General features: G+C 43.5%; 3 protein-coding genes and 3 non-coding genes across 7 annotated transcripts; 1 reads left to right on the top strand and 5 right to left on the bottom strand.

The window, feature by feature from the left end:
- Positions 1 to 7915: 7915 nt before the first annotated feature.
- On the bottom strand, positions 7916 to 11270 carry LOC113219606 (histone H3.1-like). Of its 2 annotated transcripts, none has more exons than XM_026446581.1 (2): positions 10877 to 11270; positions 7916 to 8029 (listed from the first exon to the last, which is right to left on the bottom strand). In XM_026446581.1, exons 1-2 carry the CDS (start codon positions 11268 to 11270, stop codon positions 8013 to 8015), a joined length of 411 nt encoding a protein of 136 aa, XP_026302366.1. In that variant the 3' UTR covers positions 7916 to 8012. The 2 variants fall into 2 exon arrangements, with proteins under 2 accessions (XP_026302366.1, XP_026302365.1); XM_026446580.1 differs by having other exon boundaries at positions 7927 to 8029; positions 10874 to 11270.
- Positions 11271 to 13057: 1787 nt separating this feature from the next.
- LOC111525927 (histone H2A type 1) lies at positions 13058 to 13662 on the bottom strand. Its single transcript, XM_023191589.2, has one exon. The coding sequence runs from the start codon at positions 13629 to 13631 to the stop codon at positions 13239 to 13241; it is 393 nt and encodes a 130-aa protein (XP_023047357.1). The 5' UTR covers positions 13632 to 13662; the 3' UTR covers positions 13058 to 13238.
- Positions 13663 to 13911: 249 nt separating this feature from the next.
- LOC111525979 (histone H2B type 1-O) lies at positions 13912 to 14467 on the top strand. Its single transcript, XM_023191654.2, has one exon. It carries the CDS (start codon positions 13943 to 13945, stop codon positions 14321 to 14323), a length of 381 nt encoding a protein of 126 aa, XP_023047422.1. The 5' UTR covers positions 13912 to 13942; the 3' UTR covers positions 14324 to 14467.
- Positions 14468 to 17573: 3106 nt separating this feature from the next.
- Positions 17574 to 17636, bottom strand: LOC111526003. The gene has a single exon (XR_002726260.1). It is a non-coding gene; the product is annotated as a U7 small nuclear RNA (small nuclear RNA).
- Positions 17637 to 22553: 4917 nt separating this feature from the next.
- On the bottom strand, positions 22554 to 22625 carry TRNAM-CAU. Its single transcript has one exon. It is a non-coding gene; the product is annotated as a tRNA-Met (tRNA).
- A 352-nt stretch (positions 22626 to 22977) lies between these two features.
- On the bottom strand, positions 22978 to 23048 carry TRNAG-GCC. Its single transcript has one exon. It is a non-coding gene; the product is annotated as a tRNA-Gly (tRNA).
- Positions 23049 to 24899: the final 1851 nt, after the last annotated feature.

The following is a 24899-nucleotide window of genomic DNA, read 5'->3' as shown; positions in this document are numbered from 1 at the left end:
AAAAAAAAAATTAGCCGGGCATGGCGGCAGTCGCCTGTAGTCCCAGCTACTCGGGAGGCTGAGGCATGAGAATGGCGTGAACCCAGGAGGCGGCTCTTGCAGTGAGCCAAGATGGCGCCACTGCACTCCAGCCTGGGCGACAAAGCGAGACTCTGTCACAAAAAAAAGAAAAGAAAAGAAAAAAAATACACACAAAAATTAGCTGGGCATAGTGGCGCATGCCTGTAATCCCAGCTACTCAGGAGGCTGAGGCAGGAGAATTGCTTGAACCTGGGAAGCGAAGGTTGCAGTGAGCCGAGATCACACCACTGGACTCTAGCCTGGGCAACAAAGCAATACTCTGTCTCTAAACAAATAAATATAAATACAAAAATGCTTTGCCCTGGGAATATTTTACATTGTTGGGGCTCAGAACATAATTCCCCAAAGTATGGCATATTGACATGCTGTAGCTTCTCAGGAGGCTGAGGCAGGAGAATTGCTTGAACCCGGGAGGCGGAGATTGCAGTGAGCTGAGATCACACCACTGCACTCCAGCCTGGGCGACCGGCTGTTAACTTCTTTTTTGTTATAGTTCAGGCTGTGACCCTTATGGTCTCCCAACTTCTGTGCCCTACAGCACTGACGTCTGTGTTTTTCAGATATGTAAATTTTTTTTTTTTTTTTTTTTCGAGGCAGGCTCTTGCTCTGTCACCAAGGTTGGAGTGCGTCTTACCACCTCAGCCTCCCCAGATCCTGGGACTACAGGTGTGATCAACCACTCATGCCCGGCTAATTTTTATATTTTTTGTAGAGATGGGATTCCACCATGTTGCCCAGGCTGGTCTTGAACTCCTGGGCTCAAGCGGTCCACCTGCCTCGGCCTTCCAACGTGCTGGGATTACAGGCATGAGCCACCACACCCAGACCCTTGTAAATTCTCTGTGTTAAATCGTTAAATCAGATACTTTGTTAGTTCTCTTCTCCTACCAGCATGGAAACAAATAGAAGATTTCTTAATTAAAAAAAAAGTTTGTTTCATTTAAATTAAGTACCTTTTAAATGACTCCTTTTTGTTTCCCTCACTTATGATAATGTTAATTGATATGACAGTTGCTCAGTATATCCTTGTTGGTTAACTGGGATATATTGTGTATTCTTTTCACATTAAAAAAGAGTTGTACTGCCTGAGGCAGGCAGATCACTTGAGGCCAGGAGAGTGAGACTAGCCTGGCCAAGATGACGAAACCTTGTCTCTACTAAAAACACACAAAAAATTAACTGGGCATGGTGGCCTGTACTTGTAATCTCAGTTACTTGGGAGGTTGAGGCACGAGAATCAGTTGAACCCAGGAGGCAGAGGTTACAGTAAGCCAATATTGCAGCATTGCACTCCAGCCTGGGTGACAGAGCAAGAAGGTGTCTCACAAAAAAAAAAAAAAAAAGTTATACTTCTACCATGCTTCAAGATTGACTAGAAAAAAAGAAAACGAAATAAATAGTAGAAATTAAAAATATATTTTAAAAAGAGATTTAAAATATTTACTTTTCCTGGCCGGTCGCGGTGTCCTACGCCTGTAATCCCAGCACTTTGGGAAGCTGAGGCGGGTGGATCACGAGATCAGGAAATCGATACCACCCTGGCTAACACAGTGAAACCCTGTCTCTACTAAAAATACAAAAAACTGGCCAGGCGTGGCGACAAGTGCCTGTAGTCCCAGCTACTCCAGAGGCTGAGGCAGAAGAATCGCTTGAACCCGGGAGGTGGAGGTTGCAATGAGCCGAGATGGTGCCACCGCACTCCAGCCTGGGCGACAGACCGAGACTCCGTCTCAAAAAAAAAAAAAAAAAAAAAAAAAAAAAAAAAAAAAAAGTTTTACTTTTCCAAGAGAAATGCTAGCAGTGTTTTCATTTCCATATAATTCCCTCTATGCCTAAGCAAATGAATGCAGTGTGCTTATCTTTTCGATGTTCTGGGGTATGCTTGCTGATCTGCAGTTGTCTCTGACAATTTCTTAATGTCCTTACTTTAGAGTACTGTAACCGCCCAAGGTTGCCCCCTGCCTAGACAGAGCCGGTTTATCAATACAGGGGAATTGCAAGAAAGAAAGAGTAACTCACACAGAGCCGGGCATTCGGGGAGTACAGGTTTTTTGTTTGTTTGTTTTTTAATAGCGGTAGCAAGGTTTATTGTGAAGAGGGAAAGGACAAAGCTTCCACAGCGTGGAAGGGGACCCGAGCTGGTTGCCCAGGGAGTACGGTTTTTAAGGATAACTTGGTGGATGGGGAGAAGCCAATGAGCCGGGAGTCCTGACTGGTCAGGGCTGAAAGCACAGGGAGTGGAAGCTATTTTCTGGCACTGAGTCGGTTCCTGGGTGGGGACCAGAAGATCAAATGAACCACTTCATCGATCTGTGTGGTGCCAGCTGATTCATCAAGTGCAGGGTCTGCAAAACATCTCAAGTGCTGATATTAAAAGCAGTTTAGGGAGGGTCTGAATCTTGTAGCCTCCAGTTGCATGACTCCTAAACCGTAATTTCAAATCTTGCCGCTCATATTTGCATCTAGTCCCCAGGCAAGAAGGAGGTCTGCCCCAGGAAAGGGCTATTATGGCTTTTGGCTTTTTGGTTTTTGAGACGGAGTCCCACCCTGTCGCCCAGGCTGGAGTGGAATGGCGCTATCTGGGCTCACTGCAATCTCTGCCGCCCAGGTTCATGCGATTCTCCTGCCTCAGCCTCTCGAGTAGCTGGGATTACAAGCGTCTGCCACCGCCTCTGGCTAATTTTTGTCGTTTTACTTGAGACGGGATTTCACTGTCTTAGCCAGGCTGGTCTTGAACTCCTGACCTCGTTATCCACCCGCCTCGGCCTCCCAAAGTGCTGGGCTTACAGTTTTTGTTTTTAAACTATAAACTATGTTTCTCCCAAAGCTAGTTCAGCCTATGGCCAGGAATGAACAAGGACAGCTAGGAGGTTAGAAGCAAGATGGAGTTGATTAAGTTAAATCTCTTTCACTGTCTCAGTCATCATTTTGCAAAGGTGGTTTCAGTGTTGGCCTCAATCATTTTTAATATAGTTTAAAATTTCCATTTGATATACCACCTGTTTATCTCATTGACACCCAGTTTTGTTTGTTTTGCTCAAGGCTTTAGGATTGGTTGACAGGTTGTGTTTTTCATGGCTTTTTCCCCCTCTTTGGTCTTCATTCACAAATAGTTTATTTATTAGGACTTCTAGTTCTCACTTCACCTGCTCCAATACACACACATAAACATACCACACACACAAAGACACCCCCCACACATATATATGTGTGTGTATATATAGATATGTGTGTGTGTATATATATATGTATATAAAACACAATGAGACCCTGTCTCAAACAAAACAAAACACCATTTGCAATTCAGTCTTTTCCTCTCCATTAATTTATTCTCTGAAATCTTGCATTCTACTTCATTGGCCTTTGCCATGTCAGAACCTTAAACATGAGACATGGAAACATCAAGTTTTCCTTCTTCCTTGGCCTTGCCTCAGAGAAATGACCATCCCTGCTCTCATCCTCAAAGCATCTTTAAGCGTTTTTTTGTTTATTTTTTGGGTTTTTTTCTGTTTTGTTTTTTGAAACAGGGTCTCACTGTTGCCCAGGCTGGAGGGCAGTAGTGTGGTCTATGGCTCACTGCAACCTACGCCTCCTGGGTTCAAGCGATTCTCCTGCCTCAGCCTCCCAAGTAGCTGGGACTACAGGCGCGCACCACCATGCTCGGCTAATTTTGTATTTTTTGATAGAGATGGGGTTTCACCACATTGGCCACGCTGGCCTCCAGCTCCTGACCTCAAGTGATCAGCCCACCTCATCCTCCCAGAGTGCTGGGATTACAGGCATGAGCCATCGCGCCCCGCCTGCATCTTTAAGCTTATAATGCCTCTAAGTGGTATTAAGACCTATTGAGACGCCAGGTAAGGTTATAGCCCCAGCAACTCCAGAGGTTGAGGGGGTAGTATTACTTTAGCCCAGGACTTCAACGTGTCAGTGAGCTACGACGGCACCACTGCACTTCAGCCTGTCTCTAAAAAAGCAAAACAAAAAGACCAATTAAAGAACTTTGAAGATACAGAATCCACTGCCCTTCTTGACTTCTCTTCCTCTTACCGTGCCCTTTTTATTATTATTACTATTATTATTATTATTATTATTTGAGACGGAGCTTTGCTCTTGTTGCCCAGGCTCCAGTGCAATGGCGGGTGCAATGGCGAATCTCAAGGGATTCTCCTGCCTCAGCCTCCCGAGTAGCTGGGATTACAGGCATGCGCCACCACGCCTGACTAATTCTGTATTTTTAGTAGAGGCGGGGTTTCTCCATGTTGGTCAGGCTGGTCTCCAACTCTTGATCTCAGGTGATCCACCTGCCTCGGCCTCCCAAAGTGCTGGGATCTCAGGCGTGAACCACAGCGACCGCCCTCTGCCCTCTTGCCTGACGTTTACTATGCCATATGTGCTATATTCTTTGAGTGCTTACGGTTTTGTTTTGTTTTGTTTTTGGAGACGGAGTCTGGCTGTTACCCAGGCTGGAGTGTAGTGGCGCCATCTTGGCTCACTGCAACCTCCGCCTCCCAGGTTCAAGCAATTATTTTGCCTCAGCCTCCCGAGTAGCTGGGACTACAGTCGCAGGCCGCCACGCTCTGCTAATTTTTTGTATTTTTAGTAGAGATGGGGTTTCACCGTGTTGCCCAGGCTGGTCTCGAACTCCTGAGCTCAGTCAAACCACCCGCTTCAGTCTCCCAAAGTGCTAGAATTTTGGAGGGAGCCATTGCTTCCGGCCGAGTGCCTACGGTTTTAAATCTGACTTGCAAAACTCTATCAGGAAACCTCTTAGTTTCTCCTGAAAGTCTTTCAAGCTATCATTGAAAGGATCAGAATTTACTTGTAAAGAATTTGATTGGCTGGGCTTGGTGGCTCACACCTGTAATCCCATCCTTTTGGGAGGAAAAAGCGGGAATGTCAGAGGCATGTGAACCAGAGCAACTCCATCTTAAACAGGAGCTGGTAAAATAAGGCCTCCTGGACAGCATTCACAGACGGTTAAAGCATTCTAAATCACGGCATGAGATAGGAGATCAGCACAAAATACAGGTCATAAAGACCTTGCTGATAAAGCAGATTGCAGTAAAGGAGCCAGCCAAAATCAAAATGGTGATGACAGTGACCTCTGGTAGTCCTCACTGCTACACTCCCACCAGGGCCATGACAATTTACAAATGCCATGGCAAGGTCAGGAAGTTACCCTATATGGTCTAAAGAGGGGCGGCATGAATAATCCACACCTCATTTAGCATATCATCAAGAAATAACCATAAAAATGGGCAACCAGTCTGCTCTACAGAGTAGCCATTCTTTTATTCCTTTACTTTCTTAATAAACTTGCTTTCACTTTGCACTGCGGAGTTGTCCTGAATTCTTTCTTGCAAGAGATCCAATAACCCTCTATTGGGGTCTGTACTGGGAACCCTTTCTTTAACAGGAGGATCGCTTGAGCCCAGAAGTTCAGACCAGCCTACTAGCCTGGGCAACATAGCAATCCTGTCTCTATTAAGAAGTTTTTTTTTTTTTTTAAGTTTATTCAAATGAAAACTGGGAATAGCCATTTGGAAAATAGACCCCAGGATCAATGGAATCAATTAGAGCACCAAATATAAAAGTAAAGATCTTGCTTATATCGATAGAAAACAAAGAAATTTAGTAGAATTTTAAGTTTCTGTACAAAGTTGGCTTACGAGTTACAATATGATTAGTTACAGCTTGTTTTTATTTTCTTTCACATTTAAAAGAGTATATTTAAAACTCCATCTTATACAATATGATAGTCATGAAGTCTTTGTGTAAGATAGAAAACAGAGAAGTTCATCTATAATGAGACTCAATAGTGAAGAGGTAAGTGGTCTTTCCTGGTGTCCTGTAGTCATTTACAACATTTTACCACAAAAGGCAGATTTATAAGAGAAAAGGCTTACGAATGTGTTAACGTGCACATAGGAGACAACCGCAGAGTGTTTACCCACTTCCCAACTAGTATACAGAAGTTTACAAACATTCTTTAGGCAGAAAAAAGTTTACAGAAAGAATGTGCGCCTGGGTCGTAGCTAAACTGGTTAACCGAGGGTTCTGAGAAGAGGGATTCTGTTGAGGAGCAGTAAATGATTACTAGGTAGAATGAGTGGATTGGGGAAAAGAGATTAACTTGTAAATAGTTCTCTCTGGAATCTGAATGCTCCTGGGAGACAACATTATCTTGTGAAAGGGTCTGTTCAGGTACGGTTACATTCTTTTTTTTTTTTTTTTTTTTTTTTTTTTTTTGAGTCAGAGTTTCACTCTTGTCACCCAGGCTGGAGTGCAATGGGGCGATCTCGGGATCTCGGCTCATCACAACCTCCTCCTCCTGGGTTCAAGCGATTTTCCTGCCGCAGCCTCCCGAGTAGCTGAGATTACAGGCATGCGCCACCACGCCCTGCTAACTTTTTGTATTTTTAGTAGAGACGGGGTTTCACCATGTTGGCCAGGATAGCCTGGATCTCTTGACCTCGTGATCTGCCCGCCTCTGCCTCCCAAAGTGCTGGGCTCACAAGCGTGAGCCACCACATCCAGCCCTTTTCTTTTACAATATGAACTGAGTAGCAATAGTAAGGTTGATGGAGTCTTGAGTTCAGCTCTTGTTTTTGACATTTACTTATATCTTGACCTCAAAAAAGAGAGCATTGGTTAGTATTCATCCACTATATTTTACTTATTCATTGACTTAAATTACCTCTACTTTCATGTTATCACAAATATCACTTTGATGAATATTCTTGATATGTCCTCATATGGGTCTACAGGAGAGTTTTCTTGGAGCATAGGCCTGGGCACAGAAGGAACGGTTCTCCAAAATGTCTTTTGCAAAGCCACCATCACTAAACCACCACATCAGAGTGTGAGTTTCTCCATCTCCCATCTGACACTAAGTTATACCTAGTGCTATAAACTGAAAGTTTGTGTCCTCACAGAATTCACTGTTGAAGCCTAGTCTCCAATGTGGTGATATTAGATGTGGCCTTTGGGAGGCGATTAGGTCAATTTCCCAAGGGAATTATTTACATTTAATCTCTGTTCCCCAAGCCATTTATTCACCCTATTAATTATTTATTTCCCATAAACAAAATTACCTATATTTCCCATCTTTTCTCTCCCTTCTGAAACCAGGCTATTTAAGTATTTGGGCCTTATTGGGATATTGGATGATCACTCAATGATTCTCTCCCATGTATACATCATAACTTCATTTGCCATTTCTCTTATTAACCTGCACTCTGTGAGTTGATTTTTCAGTGAAACTTCAGATGGCAAAGTGGAAGTTTTTCCCTTGGTTCTCTACACTACTTGTATAGATTAAAATTTTAATGTAGCTTGTACTAGTTTCCATCTCAGAAAATTCAGTATTTCTAATCTTATGCAGATAAGAAACCTTATTATTATCAACAGATATATAGAAAAACATGTCTTTTACATTTTAGAACCTTTTTGTTGCCCAGGCTGGAGTGCGGTGGTACAATCTTGACTCACTGCAACATCTGCCTCGTGGGTTCAAGCAATTCTCTTGCCTCAGACTCCTGAGTAGCTGGGATTATAGGTGCGGATCACTCCATCCGGCTAATTTTTGTATTTTTAGTAGAGACAGGGTTTTGTCGTCATGTTGGCCAGGCTGGTCTCAAACTCTTGACCTCAGGTGATCCAGTCATCTTGGCCTCCCAAAGTGCTGGGATTATACGCGTGAGTTACTGGGTCAGGCCTAGAATTCTTTCATATTGAGAACCATATTTTTGGGAAACAGTTTTTGTAGAATCTCAAGATTCCATTTGAGTGGAAATCTACATAAGCTTTATTTGTAATATATTTTCAGTGACTTTGTTTCCTGTCTTGTTTTATACTCTTTCAGGGCTTCATCACTTCTGGGAAGGAGGGAGTGGTTCTGAAGCATTTGTTCTCATCTTTTCTGCCTCCTAAACAAAAATGTTTCCTGTTTTGGAACACAAGATTGGAAAATGTTGCTTTGTGAAGCAGAAGCTAACAGAAATCATAAAAATAAAATAAAATAAATAAATAAATAAATAAATAAATAAATAAATAAATACTGGCCATTAAGAGGAAGTGACATCATTAAAGTGATTTGTTTCTGTGTTACTGATCAAACTGTATTATTTCCCAAATCTTGACCAGTGACAACAGTGACTTCTCAATCCAATCTTATCAGAGAATTTAGGTGTATTTCCCCAGTTCTATGAGGGTGAAGGTTGTTTTAAATTTCTGCTTTGATTTCTGAAGTTTTAATAATTTGAGTCTCTGGAATTAACCAACAGTAGAAAGATAAACAGGAAAAAAAAAAAACAGGCATACAAATTTATTACCTGCATATGCACAAGAGCCTCACAAAATACAATGCTCCAAGAAATGATACTGTGGGCTAGGGGAGGTACCCAAACGCCATTAGGATGTTGATCCCAGCCAGTGTCCAGGCCCTTGCCACTGTTGCCAGAAAGAATCCAAGGACAAGTCAGAAAATAGTGAAAGTACAGAGGTTTATTGCAAAGTGAAAAGTACATGCTCAAGGGAGGGAAGTGCAGGCTTACTCAAGAGAGTCAGTCTTGCCCAGCAGTGATTGGGGCTTCTATCTTTGTGGGTTTCTTTAACCAAGGGGTGGAATATTCATGAAAATTTCTGGAAAAGGATGACAATTTCTCAGAACTGTGGTGCCATCCATTTTTCCATGAAATATGGGTGTTCTCGGAACTGTCATGGTGTTGGTGGGTGTCTGATTTGTATGTTAATAAGTGTATAAAGAGGTCCCAGGTGAAAGCTCAGTCAAATCCAGTGCCATGTTGGGTCAGCTAGGACTTACTCAGCTTGGCAAACATTTTGGTTTTCAGGGTCTTTTTGGCTCCTAGCTTGTGCAGCTATTTCAACAGCTTCCTTTTTGCTAGTCATGTGAAACTGCTGCCTGGAATTTTCTATTCTCTTGTGACCACCCTATATTATTTCTCTCTCAGAAGGGCCAAATAATTGACGTTTTTATACCATTCTGAGACTACAGAAAGAAAAAAGGTCTTGGGACTTCTGGGGGGTTGGAGGAGGTGGTGACACAAGTTGTAGGAGGGTGAGGGAGGAAAGGCAAAGGCACCAGGGGAGGAAAGGCAAAGGTTTTCTTGTTATATAGATAAAGTCTCTCTGGTAATCGCAGAATAGCTGACAGCCTGTGACAAAGTAGTTTTCTCTCCTCTGAGTCAGTCTTAGATACCTCTTTAGGCAGGAAAGGGGGCCTCAGAGAAAGCCAGTACTTGCATCCACGGTTTACTAATGTAGATTTTCTTGATAGGTATAAATTTCTTTTACAAAAGAGTTTTTCAAAGCTATTCCTATGTTTGCAGTTTCTCTGAATAGCCATCTTGAAATAGGACAAAGTATACTTCGGGATGGCATATTTTAGTCTCCCACAAGGGGCACTCCACACTAAGATTCAGAGATAAAATCAAGTTCCAGGAGTATTTTTTGTGCACCTAATGTGTTTTCTGGGGCACTGTCCAAGGCCCTAGAATATATTACTGCATTTAACCTTTAAAGCAATTTCTTGAGGAAAGTAAAGTGAAGGAAATAGAAATATTTTACTCCAAAAGATATTTCTTTGACCTATTTTGAAATGGCTGCTTCAGGACCCACAGACCAATGAGGCCCTGCAAATCAGTCTTTTGTGGGGGAAGTTTCCATTTGTTGCCAGGCCTTCCTTTTCTAGTCCTTTCCTGGATCTAGGAGAGATTAACTTAGAGTCTGATACCTTTTATATTTTTACTTTTTTAAGAGACTGTCTTGCTCTGTCACCCAGGCTGGAGCGCAGTGTTGCAATCATAGTTCACTGCATCCTTGAACTCGGTGGGCTCAAGCAATCTTCCTGGCTCAGCCTTCTGAGCAGCTAGAACTACAGGTGTGCGCTGCAACACCCAGCTTTCTTTTTATTTGTTTTTCATAGAGACAGGATTTTGCTATATTACCCAGGCTGATCTCAAACTGCTGGGCTCAGGGAATCCTCCTTCCACAACCTCCCAAAGTGGAGGGCATGAGCCGCCACGCCCAGCCTGACAAGAGACATTTACCATCTATTTTTTCTGAGGACTGCTACCTGTGAGGTTTCATCTACATAACAAGACCCCCTACCCCTTGCTAGCCAAGCCTCTTCCTTTCTCCCTCCTATAATCTGTTTTGCCAGGATCCAAGCTTGCATTCTTTCTATAACCTCAAGATGATATATAAATTTCTTTATCTCACTGGTGGGTGGATCTTCATTTTGAAGTCTCCCGTGTCTATGTGCTAAATACACTTGTATGCCTTTTCTCCTATTAATCAACCGGCCTCACGTCAATGATTTTCAGCGAGTTTCCAGGGACCGAAGGCCAGTGCCCGTTTCACAGTTAAGAATGGCATTTCATATAACCTGTAATCTAATTGTTAGTTATGGGGTTCAGGACATGCTATCCCCAAAGTTCGGCTCCAAAGGACAGCATGTGCAAGGACTTTGGCTTTTCCCTTGAAGCAGATTGACCTTGGATGTACAGATTTCCTCGGAGAAAGTGAGACCCTTTTGTGAGATGGGCCCAGAGAAAAGGACCATCTTAGAAGACAAAGGACACAGGAAGGAATCAGAATGAACAAGCCTTGACGAGTTTCCACCCCAGTTTACCCGTTTTAAAGTTGATTTAAGACAGTCAACCAATGGTGTGACAGCTATCCTCCGTGAGAACGTAAGTGGCTCTGAAAAGAGCCTTTGGAAACAAGTAGGAAACCCAAGCTAGAGCAGGGGATTATGCTCGCTCACCACGGATACGCCGCGCAAGCTGGATGTCCTTAGGCATAATAGTGACGCGCTTGGCGTGAATAGCACAGAGATTGGTGTCCTCAAAGAGCCCCACCAGATAGGCCTCGCACGCCTCTTGCAGCGCCATCACCGCCGAGCTCTGGAAACGAAGGTCAGTTTTGAAATCCTGCGCGATTTCTCGCACGAGGCGCTGAAATGGCAGTTTGCGGATGAGCAGCTCAGTCGACTTCTGATAACGGCGGATCTCGCGCAAGGCCACAGTGCCTGGCCGGTAGCGGTGGGGCTTCTTCACACCGCCAGTCGCTGGAGCGCTTTTGCGCGCTGCCTTGGTGGCCAGCTGCTTCCGCGGTGCCTTGCCGCCGGTGGACTTCCGAGCTGTCTGCTTCGTCCGGGCCATAGTTGAGAAAGCTGTGCTCTGAAAGAAAGCACTGAATGAACAGTGGCTTCTACCAGAATTTATAACGATGATCTGATCCTGATTGGTTAGAACTGCTGTTGGAATAACCTGATTGGTTCTTAGTACTATCTTCATTTGGTTCCTGCCACCTCTTCCCCCGCCAACCCCTCCGCCCGACTGAGTCTCATTCTGTCGCCCAGGGTGGAGTATGGTGGTGCGATCTCAGCTCACTGCAACCTCTGCCTCCCAGGTTCAAGCGATTCTGCCTCAGCCTCCGGAGTAGCTGGGCACTTGCCACAACGCTGCAAATTTTTGAGTAGAGGAGGGGTTTCACCATGTTGGCCAGGCTGGTCTCAAACTCCTGACCTCAAGTTATCCGCCCGCCTCGGACTCCCAAAGTGATTGGATTACAGGCGTGAGCCACCGCGCCCGCCCTCCGTGCCAATTTGATTTATTGTTTTCAACCAATCATGTTAAGATTTCCCCAATGAAAATATAATCTGACCTAGAATTTGTATAGGTCAATTGTAGTCTTAAATTCATTTCCAATGGGTCATTTTTCCTATTTCGGATCGTGTAAAAATATATACAGTAGAACAATGTATTTGCTAGTACTTCCAAAAAGTAGTTTCGTTTTGTAACTGCTTAATTAAATTTTTTAATGACTGTATCAACACCCAGAACAAAAACAACTTAAATTTAGTCTGGCACATTCTCCGCTAAAACACCAAAACCTTAGTTTTGCCCAGTGTAGTGTGGGGAAGGAGTTTGATAGGTGCTTGAACCAATAAATGGTATCTAACCTCTTCATTAACTGAGTTTAAAGCAATCCAATGGCTGATTGGATTAATTATGTAAAACATTGCTTAATTTCATTAGCATGCGCGGAATTATAGGTTTGGGTCAGCGATTAGATTTTTGCCAGTGAATCTGTGTAGTTCTGACAACAGCATTTTATTAGGATGGAGATTTTAGTTGATCAAAGGACTACCAGGTTCTGGTATTGATAAAGACCCATAAAAACAACAAAAAGGTTGGTTTAACATTTGTTATATTCACAGGAGCAAATGATCACCAGAAATACTTTTGTTTAGGTTTTGTTTTTCTTTTTTGAGACGCGGTCTCGCTCTGTCGCCCAGGCTGGAGTGCAGTGGCGAGGTCTTGGCTCACTGAAATCTCAAACTCCTGGGGCTCAAAGTGTTCCTTCTGCTGTCAAGTTTCTTCTGCCGCCAAGTACAGGCGAGGGCCGCTGCGCCCGGCATTGATTTTTTTTTTTTTTTTTTTTTTTTTTTTTTTTAGATGGAGTCTGGCTCTGTGGCACAGGCTGGAGTGCAGTGGCGTGATCTCGGCCCACTGCAACCTCTGCCTCCTGGGTTCAAGCGATTCTCCTGCCTCAGCCTCCCTAGCAACGCTCGCCACCACGAACGACTAATTTTTGTGTTTTTAGAAAGGACGAGGTTTCACCATATTGGCCAGGATGGTCTCGATCTCTTGACCTGGTGGTCCACCCTCCTCGGCCTCCCAAAATGCTGGGATTACAGGCGTGAGCCACCGCGCCCAGCCTTTTTAGAGGCAGAGGTCTCGTTATCACGGTGGTCTGGAACTCAAGGTCCCAAGAGATTTCTCCCCTTCCCACCCACCTGCCTCAGTTTCCCAAAATGCTGAGCACGCGTAAACCACAGCGCCCTGCCCCAAAATGTTTTTTAAAGACCCAGAAAGGTGTTTGTGGAGAGAGGACAATGAAGGAGGGTGCTTTAACAGTATAATGACGCAATTAGATAGTATTCACTAGGCCTGATTCAATACCTTTATTTTACCCAACAGGAAACTAATGACCTCAGTGCTTGAACTCGGCCACAAATTTCTGATAGGTTTGGAGAACAGAGTGCTCAGTCCTTCCGTAGAAATGGTGGGTGGCTCTGAAAAGAGCCTTTGGTCTTATAAGTTTACATTTTTAAAGTCCAGTCCTTACTTGCCCTTAGCTTTGTGGTGGCTCTCAGTCTTCTTGGGAAGCAACACGGCCTGGATGTTAGGCAGAACACCGCCCTGAGCGATAGTAACTTTACCAAGCAGCTTGTTGAGCTCCTCGTCGTTGCGGATGGCCAGCTGCAAGTGGCGCGGGATGATCCGGGTCTTTTTGTTGTCGCGGGCTGCGTTGCCCGCCAGCTCCAGGATCTCGGCTGTCAGATACTCTAGCACAGCAGCTAGGTAAACCGGAGCGCCGGCCCCGACCCGCTCAGCATAGTTGCCCTTGCGGAGCAGGCGGTGCACTCGCCCCACGGGAAACTGGAGCCCGGCTCTAGAGGAGCGAGTTTTGGCCTTGGCGCGAGCCTTGCCTCCCTGCTTGCCACGTCCAGACATGGTAAAACGACCTGCGACCTAAGTCAGAAAGTGACTGGAAGGAAACTAGAGGGACGCATTTTATAGCGGCTGCTGGGCGCGAAAAAGAAGCTGGGCCATTGGCTAAGCTTGCGGCTCTCTCTTAATGTAAATAAGGTTTCTGAATATACGTATTTTGATTGGACTATATTGATATCGACGTCATCTGAGTAACTTCCAATCAGACAGAAGAGTTTCTCAATCTCATCTACATATAGACTTGTGAATAAATAGGGCATAACCCAGCCTGTCCTCGTTCTTTTTTCTTGAGTGGTCTTTCACTCTCCTGCATTATGCCTGACCCGGCTAAGTCCGCTCCAGCCCCCAAAAAGGGCTCTAAGAAAGCCGTAACCAAGGCCCAGAAAAAGGACGGCAAGAAGCGCAAGCGCAGCCGCAAAGAGAGCTACTCTATCTACGTGTACAAGGTGCTAAAACAGGTCCACCCCGACACCGGCATCTCATCGAAGGCCATGGGCATCATGAACTCCTTCGTCAACGACATCTTCGAGCGCATCGCGGGTGAAGCTTCTCGCCTGGCGCATTACAACAAGCGCTCGACCATCACCTCCAGGGAGATCCAGACGGCCGTGCGCCTGCTGCTGCCAGGGGAGCTGGCCAAGCACGCCGTGTCCGAGGGCACAAAGGCCGTCACCAAGTACACCAGCTCCAAGTGAGCTCGCTCGCAGCTGCCGACAATCCAAAGGCTCTTTTCAGAGCCACTCACGCCTCCAGAGAAAGAGCCGGTGCATTTTATTTTGCCTGTAGTCTTTTGAGTGGGCTACAGCCGGCCTCCGTTAGGAGGGAAGATGGCGGGAAAAAGTAAGCTAAGCTCCCCAGGCTTTGTGCGTGTGAGTATATATGCTCAGTCAGACAAACTTAGTTTGGGTTCTTAGGTGCCCTTGGGGAAAAAGCCTTGCAGTTGTGCTTTAAACTAATTACAAGTTTGCTTTCGCTTACTCTTTCCCTTTTTTTTTCTTTTTGAGACGGAGTCTTGCTCTGTTGCCCAGGATACAGTGCAGTGGCGCGATCTCAGCTCACTGCAAGCTCCGCCTCCCGGGTTCAACCAATTCCGCCTCCGCCTCCTGAGTAGCTGGGGTTACTGGCGCCCGCCACCGTGCCAGGCTAATTTTTGCGTTTTTAGTAGAGACGTAATTTTACCATCTTGGCCAGGCTAGTCTGCAACTCCTGATCAACCCACCTCGACCTCCCAAAGTGTTGGGATAACCGGCGTGAGCCATCGCCCGCGCCCGGTCGGGTTATTCTTTAAATGCCTGTAACGTCCCCCTTCTCTGATTGGTCAATGCTCTATTTGAAAAGCCCGCCAAGGGCTGCAATTTGCCAGATAGTCTCATTCGGGTTGTTTTTCGAAGAGGTTCTCCGGGAATGGGAATGAATTTTCCCTTATCTGCAGGTGGGATTTTAAAGTCCATGATTAGGAATCCTGAGACAGAAGTTGGAGAATCCCGCATTTAAAGAGAAGCAGACCCCAGAAGAGATCACAGAAATAGGAGGTAAACCAAGGGCGTGGGAATATAAGGGAGTGGAGACTTTCAAGGCATGATCCCCTCTTCTCAACCGTGCCTGAATTCTCAGCATTGCATCCTCTGCCACAGCGGTATCCTCTCTTAAATAAATTACTTCTACTGTAAATCTTTAAAATCAAAATAGCAAGCCCCTCCACAATTCCACTCCAGGCTTTAAAATCACCCCGTAACTTTACCTTTATTTTCCCGCCGTCACTTCCTTTGCAGCTATGGGTGGAAGGCTATCCCGGACGAATAGTCTCGTCTCTGTCACAGGTGACAAACAGCCCCGAATTATGCCAACTGGTTAGCGGGTCGTGCAAAATACATGTAGGATTTGCCGTTCACTTCCCTAAAATGTTCTCTTCCTCAGTACCTTGTCATTAGTTTGGCGCCTTGGGCTTGGCGACAGAGCTTATCGACAAACTAAGCTACTTGGAGAGCAGTCCCCTAATTTCATCGTGTTCCTTAACTTGGCATCACATTTGTCGCCTCCCTTCATTCCTCTTCGCTCTCTTTTACGAGATTGCCTATCCCGCGTCCCTGAGAGAACATCTGAGGGATGATTAGCCTCTGAGTGGGTGAGAGAGCGCGTGTGGCCTTCTCTTGCCATCTTGTGGCAAAAAAAGCAAAAGCAGAAGTTCAAGGCGTTGTGTTTTCCGGTCCCAGTTAAAATGCTTTCTTCTTAACTCTCTACTGAGTCAGTGGGCTAGGGTAGACTTTCCATTTTTCACTCCTTTTAATTGCAGGATTCAAGCTTCTTCAAGAGTCGTTAGTGCGGTGGTTAAAAGGGAGCGGGAGGAGGGTGGGGCAGGTAAATAGGAAGAGCGAGGAGTGGGTAAGGGAGGAAGTCCTATTGAGTTTTGTGATCTGGTCAGAGCTGCCCAAAAGAAATAAACAAATAAAATCAAAAGCCAAAATGCTTTGTACCCTAAAATAAATAATAATACGATCATGCTTTCTAAGACCCCACACTTACAACTCAATTTAACCTTAATTATCTGTTTAAAGGCCCTGACTTCAAATACCAACTACACTGAGGGTTGAGACTTCAACATTAAGTTTTTTTGTTTTGTTTTGTTTTGTTTTGTTTTTTGAGACAGAGCCTCACTCTGCCGCCCAGGCTGGAGTGCGGTAGCACAATCTAGGCTCACTGCAACTTCCTCCTCCTGGGTTCAAGCGATTCTTCTGCCTCAGCCTCCTGAGTAGCTGAACTACAGGCAGGCACCTGCCACCGCGCCCAGCTAATTTTTGTGTTTTTAGTACAGGCAGGGTTTCACCATGTTGTCCAGGCTGGTCTTGGATTCCCAAAATGCTGGGATTACAGGCGGGAGTCACCGCACCTGGTCTCAGTTTGGGGGAACACAATGAAGTCCATAACAGCACTTAAGACCATTTTCCATGCTTTCATCCCAACTTTCTATTCCAAGTTCTCCTTTATAAAATATCTACATTTAGCTTAATTTGCAGATAAGGTGACAGTTATGATATTCCTTAAACCAGAAGTTAAAAGTCAGTTGCTCACAAAGGCCCAGCACATTAGAGCAAAAATATCTGGATATTAAAAGTCATGCCTTATCTCTATAAAGAGAGGTGCTATTTGCGATTTTTCTTGAAACACACTAACTTCTGACACCATATTTCATTTTTCCAGTTTTGATAGAGATAATCGACCAAGATATATTTAACTGTTTTCTTAATTCTGCTGTAAGACAACCATAGCACAAGCATATTGATAAATGCCAACTAATATGGAAACTAACAGGACCAGTGGGAACTTGAGAAGTGAAGACATAACCTGTGCAATTTGGTTTCACTGATTTCTCCCTTCTAGCAATGCAAGCACAAAGACAGTGTGACTTCTAATTTTTCAAGATTATATGCAGCTTAATATGAAATATCATAAATTTTCAATATTGACAACTAATAAAACATTTATATCATGGTACAGACTATTAAAAAAACAAATCTGCAGACTTCATCAAGCCCTTCACCTCTAAAATAGAGATCTCATGAAGCCCTTCATCCTTGAAGTTGACATCAAGCTGTTCACCAAGCTGCTCTTTCTGCCATCAGGGCCCACATCAAATGCCCCGGACTTCCCAACTTTCTAAATCCTCAGCTGAAAGTAATTCATTCCTCACTTGGCCCGTCTGGATAGCGCATCAGGCCTCACATACATCAGGCATTCAAGAGTTATTTTCTGCCAGTTAAGTAAACAGACAAAGTGAACTAAAGAAAAAACAAAAAATTCAGTTCTCACAGCTATGAGGTAAAAGTGGTGAAAGACACTCAGAGTTGTTCATTGTGGATTGAGTAGTTACCTGGGTAAATAAACCTGTTCTTTTCTATTTATGTTACATTTGTCTTATTTTTAAATAAATGTTATTCTTTGTGGGGGTGGGGACTTCCTAGTGAAAACCATAAGGCCTGCTAGACAAATTCTAAAAGAGTTGTAACACTATTTTTTATTATTAATATTATTCTTAATTGACAAATCATAATTGTATACATTTTTGAGAAAGAGTATGATGTTTTGATATGTTGTTGGGGCTCAGAAAACTATAACCCAAAATGAAGGCCTCAGAAGCAGAAGCTTTTCCCTGACCTCCTGCCCTTCTGTCTCTGATCTATCATTCTCCCTCAAGCTTAGCCACAGAAACTAAAATCTCTCTTCCCCAAGGCAGGTCATAAAAACCAGAATCCCTTTTCCCCAAAGCCAGCTGTAAAACCTACAAATATTACTGTAGCTCCCCTCACCCACCCCATTCCCCAAGGCTTTTTGTATGAAAACTGGCCATTTATGGTCAGAAATTATCTGCCCTACTTTGTTTGACTGTAAGTCGTAAGATCCCTATTCCAGAAAGGGACCTGCCCCATACCGAGAAGGAGGGAATGCTGCTCAGAGAGGCCAAGAAGAATCTGGACAGACAGGCCTTTCTGGGTTTCCCTACTGTGTTTATTATCATTATATCCTACCCTTCATGTCCAGTCATTTCTACAAGGCTGTCCATACTTCATAGAATCTTAAAAACAATGGACAATTTCCCCTGTATCTTTAGGCCTTCATTTTGAAGGGCTCCCATGTAATGTACAACTATGATCAATTTTTTTCTCCTATTAATCTGCCTTTTAGTCAGTGATTTTCAGCAAACCTTCAGAGGGTGAAGGGGAAGCTTTCCTTTACTCTGTAATGTAATTCAAGGAGTGTTTCTTTCTTTTTCTTTTTTTGCCTTCACTCTTGCTGAGGCTGGAATGCAGTGGCACCATCCCGGCTCACTGCGATGTCCGCCTCCCAAGCTTAAGCCTCATGTCTCACTCAGCCTCCCAAGTAGCTGGGACCACAGGTATGCACCACCACGCCCAGCTAATTTTTGTACTTTTCGTAGAAGGGGTTTTACCCTGTTGGCAAGGCTGGTCTGGAACTCCTGGACTCAAGTGATCCGCCCACCTTGGCATCCCAGAGTGCTGGGATTTTCATGTGTGAGCCACTGTGTCTGGCCCCTTGCCTCTATAGTGTATACTGAAGGAGTTCAGTAAATATCATCCCAAAGTATGCTGCATTGTTGTGCTGATTACTTCATGCTAAAGTCATTTGGGAAATAGCAAATGCACAGAGGGGCTTTTTCTGAATCTCTTTTATTTGACTAAATGCAGATTCTCCAGGAGAAGGAAGTTAATTAATCATGAAAATCCTTCCTAGGCATTTTTATCTATCTTGGGAAGATTAACAGCAACAGAAGTGGAATGGAGAAGAGACTAGAAATTGGCTCCTTGTCCAGATAGGCCACTGTCTACTCTGAAAGCCCATTCCTGTTTTCATTATCGTACTCTTCCTAGGTCGCTCCAACTCCCCTTTCTCCTTACTCCTCTGTTTAAATAGAGAAAGAATTTAAGTTGTAGAGAGTTGATAAAATGCTGAATGGTTCCGAGTGATGAATGTAGAAAGGAGGTGGGGAGAGAGGAAAGCTAGTCTCAATACCCTTTTCCTCCAAACCTGACCAGTTCTTGGCCAGAGAAATAGTCTCCCACAGAAGGAGTTTCCTGGCATCTCTAAGAAAATCTGAGGTTAGAAAATCTCTGTAGTTGGCATCCAAAAGAATAAAATGGGCAACTGAGGACTAATAATTTGAGGAATTAGAAAGTTTAAGTTCTATCCACCACTTACCCTGGCTGCTATCACCTCATTTTATGTCATTTACTGGATTGTCTGTTCTTCCTGGTCTCTTTTTCCTCAACTAAAAGTGATTTCTAAAGTCTCTTCCAGAATAAATAGTCAGCTTCTGAAAATAGATCTCCTCCATATGGATCACATGAAGCTATCACTAACAAATGTCACATATCATAAGATTTGTTTCAATCATGGAAAAAGTAGTTCTACACTGCCAACCTAAATAACAGAGGGAGGCTCTCTGAAATAAAATATATCTTGGGGGACTAGAGCATTGTAATGGGAATATGCATGCCAGAGTAAATAAGGTGAATATATAGGAAGGTAAAAAAAAGACAAGGTTAAAAAATCAATTATTTACATAATTGTTTAGAAAGAATCATCCTTGACCATAAAGACTGAGGACTAAACTCTGATTTTTATCTTGCCCAAATTCCCAAATAAGGGGTCTGGGGAGTCATGCCCTACAAATCATAAATTCTCATCAGATGGGTTTTATTTAACCCTATATATCATGAGTTACTTTCCAACCTGACTGGCATAAAACATTATGAGACAAGGAAGAAAATCAAAATATTTTACACCAAAAACCATGTTTCTTCGCCATATTTTGAAATGGCCCTGCAAAGTTGTTTTTTGTGTGGGGGAAAATCTGCGTCTGTAAAGAATCTCTATTCCAGACCCTCCCAATCCTAAAGAGATTAACTAAGATCTGAATAGGAAACATTTATTGTCATCTATTGTCTCTAAGGGCAGCCACTGTAAGACTTCAAAAGAACTTGGTCCCCACAATCTTTTTCTTAACCTGAACATTCCCTTTCTGTCAATCCCAGGTCTTCAACCAATTGTCAACCAGAAAATGTTTAAATTCACCTGTAGTGAGGAAGCACCCCATCCCCACCCCCTACCCCAACACTCCTGCCCTGCCTGAGCATCCTGCCTTTCTGGACCAAACCAATGTACTTCTTAAATGTATTTGATTGATGTCTCCTGCCTCCCTAAAATGTATAAAAGCAAGCTGCGCCCTGACCACTTTGGTCACATGTTCTTAGGACCTCCTGAGGGATGTGTCACAGGACACAATCATATTTGGCTCAGAATACATCTCTTCAAATATTTTACAGGGTTTGACTCTTTTCATTGACAAGATCAATAACAAAGGTAACACCAGTTCAAGGTTAGACAGACAGTTACTGGATGGATGTCCTTATAAAAATATTTTTGTGTAAATCTGCAAGGGCCTTTATACAAGATTGTGGTTTTTACAATGTTTTGTGATAGTTTTTATGATCAGATATACAAATATAAAAAACTCACTCCTCATGGCCTTCCTGGGCTCTATTTGTCAGAGTTTTCTTAACATTAGTGATTCCATTTTGATTCTGACAACTTTCACAATACACTGACCATGTGCTCTGAGGTCCCAAAGTGTCTGTCTTTACAAAATGACTATCTTTATATAGCTGCTCTCTTTTCAATTTCATGCTTGCTAATAGGAAACTATATACAGAAAGAAGAATGGCAGCCTTGTACAAGATTAGGAGGTAAATTGAATTCACTACTTTGAAAGGAGGCTCTGTCTATAGTCACAATATCCAAGAATAAACTGAAAATTCATTTCTTAAATAGGATCCAGGAGAAAATAAAAAGTACAGTTCCATTTTTCTTGGTTTTTTTTTTTTTTTTTTTTTTTTTTTTTTTTTTTTTTTTTTTTTTTTAGATAAATCACATGTGCCCCTGCTTATCTGTGTGATTAGAAAGTTTCTTACTGAGAACAGTGTTGAGTTTGAAACCAGCCTGGCCAACATGGTGAAACCCCGTCTTTACTAAAAATACAAAAAATTAGCTGGGAGTGGTGGTGCACACCTGTAATCCTATCTACCTAGGAAGCTGAGGCAGGAGAATTGCTTGAACCTGGGAAGTGGAGGTTGCAGTGAGCTGAGATGGTGCCATGGCACTCCAGCCTGGGCGACAGAGTAAGACCGTTTCAGAAAAAAAATTGTATTGCCATGGGCCTATATATAAGCAGGAGTGGAAACGAAACATGACAGATGAACATCAAAGTCATAATAGACTTGCCCTGAGAAAGTCGTTAACAGGTCTGGGGATGGAGCTGAAGAATACTTACATTTCATGAGTGTTTTCCTCTTTTCTCTAAATATAAAAGAAACTTGTAGTGAATATGTCATGATGTTAAATAATAGATCAAATCCGTGTGGTCACTTTTAACTCTTCTATAATTTTTTAAAAGGTAAAATAAGGTGATGAGTAATGAGGAATGCTGATGTTTCGGTTCAATGAATTGAAAATTGTGGCTATTAACTAATATTTACCAACTCACCAGTATCTAAGATGTACCAGGCCTTGTTCTAGGTATGATGGCAACTACAGTGCCAAAACACAAAAATCTGTCCTTTTAAATTTACTTCCCATGAGAGAGAAAATACTAAAGGAATAAAGACACAATGTACTGCATAGTAATAAGTGCTAAGGAAGAAAACAGACTAGGAGCAAGACATTTTTTGAAAGAGTTGTTATTCAAAATAACTTCATGGTCTGGCGAGAGGGTTCACGCCTGTAATCGCAATACTTTGGGAGGCCATGGCAGGAGAATCATCTGAGCCCAGAGTTCGAGACCAGACTGGGTAAAAAAAGTGAGACACCTTCCTCCCACCTCCCATCTCTACAATTAAAAAAAAAAAAATACAGCTGGGCTAGGTGGGGAGCACTTGTACTTCTAGCTACTCAGAAGGCTGCTTAAGCCCACGAGTTCGAAGTTGCAGTGAGCTATGATCGCGCCACTTGGACTCCAGCCTGAGTGACAGAGTGAGGCCCTGTCTCAAATAAAATATAAAATAAAATATAATATAAAATATAAAATAATAAAAATAAATACTTCCAATTCTCTTTAACTGAATCTCTAAAAATTGACTACCTATAAACTGGGAACTCTAAACTTAAATTATAGTTTACAAAATGATAGTATGTAGAGGTGGAGGTATTTCAGCTCATGGACTTAGTATCAATTCCCCCTCTGTAAGATGGGGTACCTCTGATTTCTTACTTGAAAGCTGCTTTCTGATTTTCTCCTCGAAGGAATGTGAATACTTCCATTTGCTGTCACTTTCCCTTTGATTGACCTAGCAAAGGAAGGAAGGTTGGTGACAGTATGTCCTAAGTAACTTTTTGGGGGGGGGGGAATAAAAAGATTAGCAGAGGATGGTTTCGATCCATCGACCTCTGGGTTATGGGCCCAGCACGCTTCCGCTGCGCCACTCTGCTACGTGCAAAATAGCGCTTTGCCGGGGAATTCTTTGTGATGTTTACCTCAAAAGTTGGTGGGGATTTTGGTTTTTCGGTACGGTTAAATAAATCTGATTTCCACCCCCCACCAAGGGCCACTAGTTCTGTTTATGCTGCAAACATGAGGATGAGTTCAGCGTGTATTGGTATCAAACATTCTGAAAGCAAAACAAAGAAAACCTCGATGTTTCTGTAAGAAAATAGCCTGTCGCTACCCTGCTTGCTTTATCATGCAGTCAGGATGTAAGACTAAGGCAAAAACCCGTATAGGGAAAATATCCAACTTCTGAAATATAATACGTGGTTTTCAAGAAGCATAAAACGTTTCCGCTGCATTGGCCGGGAATCGAACCCGGGCCTCCCGCGTGGCAGGCGAGAATTCTACCACTGAACCACCAATGCTTGCTGTACCAAAAAGGCTTTTCCATGTCTAGGAATGCTTTGCCGTTTTTCAGCAATCCAACCATAGACTTTGTTTTCAAAAAGATATTTAGGTAGCTTTCCGTTCTTATTGAATAGAGCCTCATAACAGAGCCTTCTTGCCTTCTTCCCTTCTTTTCAGGAAGAAAAAAATCCCTTTCACTGCAACTTCAAAGCGTCTCTGGCAACACTGGAGGCTGCCCGTGTGTGGGCTGCCTGGCTCCGGCAGGGTCTCAGCGGCGCGGTTGCACTGCTCCGACTGGGCCTGCACCTCCGCCACGCGGGTCGCGGGCTCCTGAGCTGACTCTGTCCGCCGCTGCAGGGCCCTAGGTATCCACTTGCCGCGTGCTCCCAAGCTCCGGACTCTTAAGTTTCAGGAAGCGCTATGGAAGATGCCAAATTCCTTAGTTTGGGAGGCAGAAGACATTTTATGACCGTGGGGAGGCTCAAAGTCCAGGTGGGTTCTGGAGGGAACGGGAGAGGTAGAATAGGGTTACATGAGCACGAAGAATAAAGAAAATGAAGTGGAGGACCGCGGAGGAAGAGAACCCGAGCAGAGGATAAAGGAGGTAGGGCAGCCAAAAGAGGAGGGAGGAGGGGAGGAGCCAGAGGGAAGGGGTGGCAAAAAGGAACCTAGTGTTGCTCTCCACAGGTCTCCCCAAAGAAAAGGGAGGCAGTGGGGGATTTAAGAGTTTTGTGGATTTACCTTATGCTTCAGTTGCCATGGTTTTGGGGGTGGCACTGGAAACTTCTTCCTGGCAAACTGAGCGCAAAGGTCTCATTGAAGAATAATTTCCACAACGGGTGCAATGATGACTCTAATACAAATATAAAAACGAACCCGGGTAAAAAAAATTTGTGTAACTCAATGCGGTAATTGGTGAGGTGTTGATACCTGTTCAAAGGAGAATCCAAAGAGTGCTCGCTTCGGCAGCACATATAGGAGAATCCAAAGAACAGACGCTATTTATAGATCAGGAATATTAAAATAGGTGTGTAAATGAGGCCAAAACTGTTTTGGTGAGATGTTCCCCAAACGTGTTTAAAGAAGATGGCCATCCATTTTGTCCCTACCGCAATACAGAATTAATTTGTATGTCCATAGATACGAAGAATTTTGTATTGCCATCATTAGCTACAATTTGCAGAGTTGTAAAATAGCTCCCGTACAATCGGAATCAGATGACACAGAAAGATGTGTTATAGTTTTCCTTTGAAGCACAAATTTTTCCAGCAATCTTTTCCTTTTTAAGGTAGATTGCTGCTCAACCTTACCTGAGTATAAATGTAAGGGCCAAACTAAGAAGTTAAACTTGCTTTTGAAAGCTTATCAATGCCAAAAGCACTGGTCTGATATTCCTGATCATATTCTGGGGAAAGTCTTGGGTGGGGATTCTTTTCCTTTCCTTTCTTTTCTTTTCTTTCTTTCTTTTTTTGTTTTGTTTGTTTTGGTATCTTTCTGTCGCCTAGGCTACAGTGCAGGGCTGGGGATTCTTAAGACCTCGGTTCACAGAATGTGAATGTTTGTGTCTCTCCAAAATTCATATGTTGAAGCCCCAGTTCCCCATGTGACATATTTGGAGGTAAATGGGAGGTAATTAGGTCATGAGGGTTAAGTCCTCATGAATGGAATTAGTGCCCTTATAAGAAGATACAGGAAAGACGTTACCTCTTTCTGCCATGTGAGGACACATCATGGAGGTAACTCTGCAAACCAGGAAAAATACCCCCTTCAGAACCAGGCTATGCTGGCAGCTTGATCTTTCCAGCCTTAGAACTGTGAGAAATACATGTCTGTTTAAGCTACCCAGTCTATGGTGGCAGTTTTTTTTG

Source organism: Piliocolobus tephrosceles, chromosome 5, assembly GCF_002776525.5.
Source record: "Piliocolobus tephrosceles isolate RC106 chromosome 5, ASM277652v3, whole genome shotgun sequence".
Classification (NCBI taxonomy): domain Eukaryota; kingdom Metazoa; phylum Chordata; class Mammalia; order Primates; family Cercopithecidae; genus Piliocolobus; species Piliocolobus tephrosceles.
Note: the sequence above shows the minus strand (reverse complement) of the source record. Positions and strands in the feature narration are given on the sequence as shown.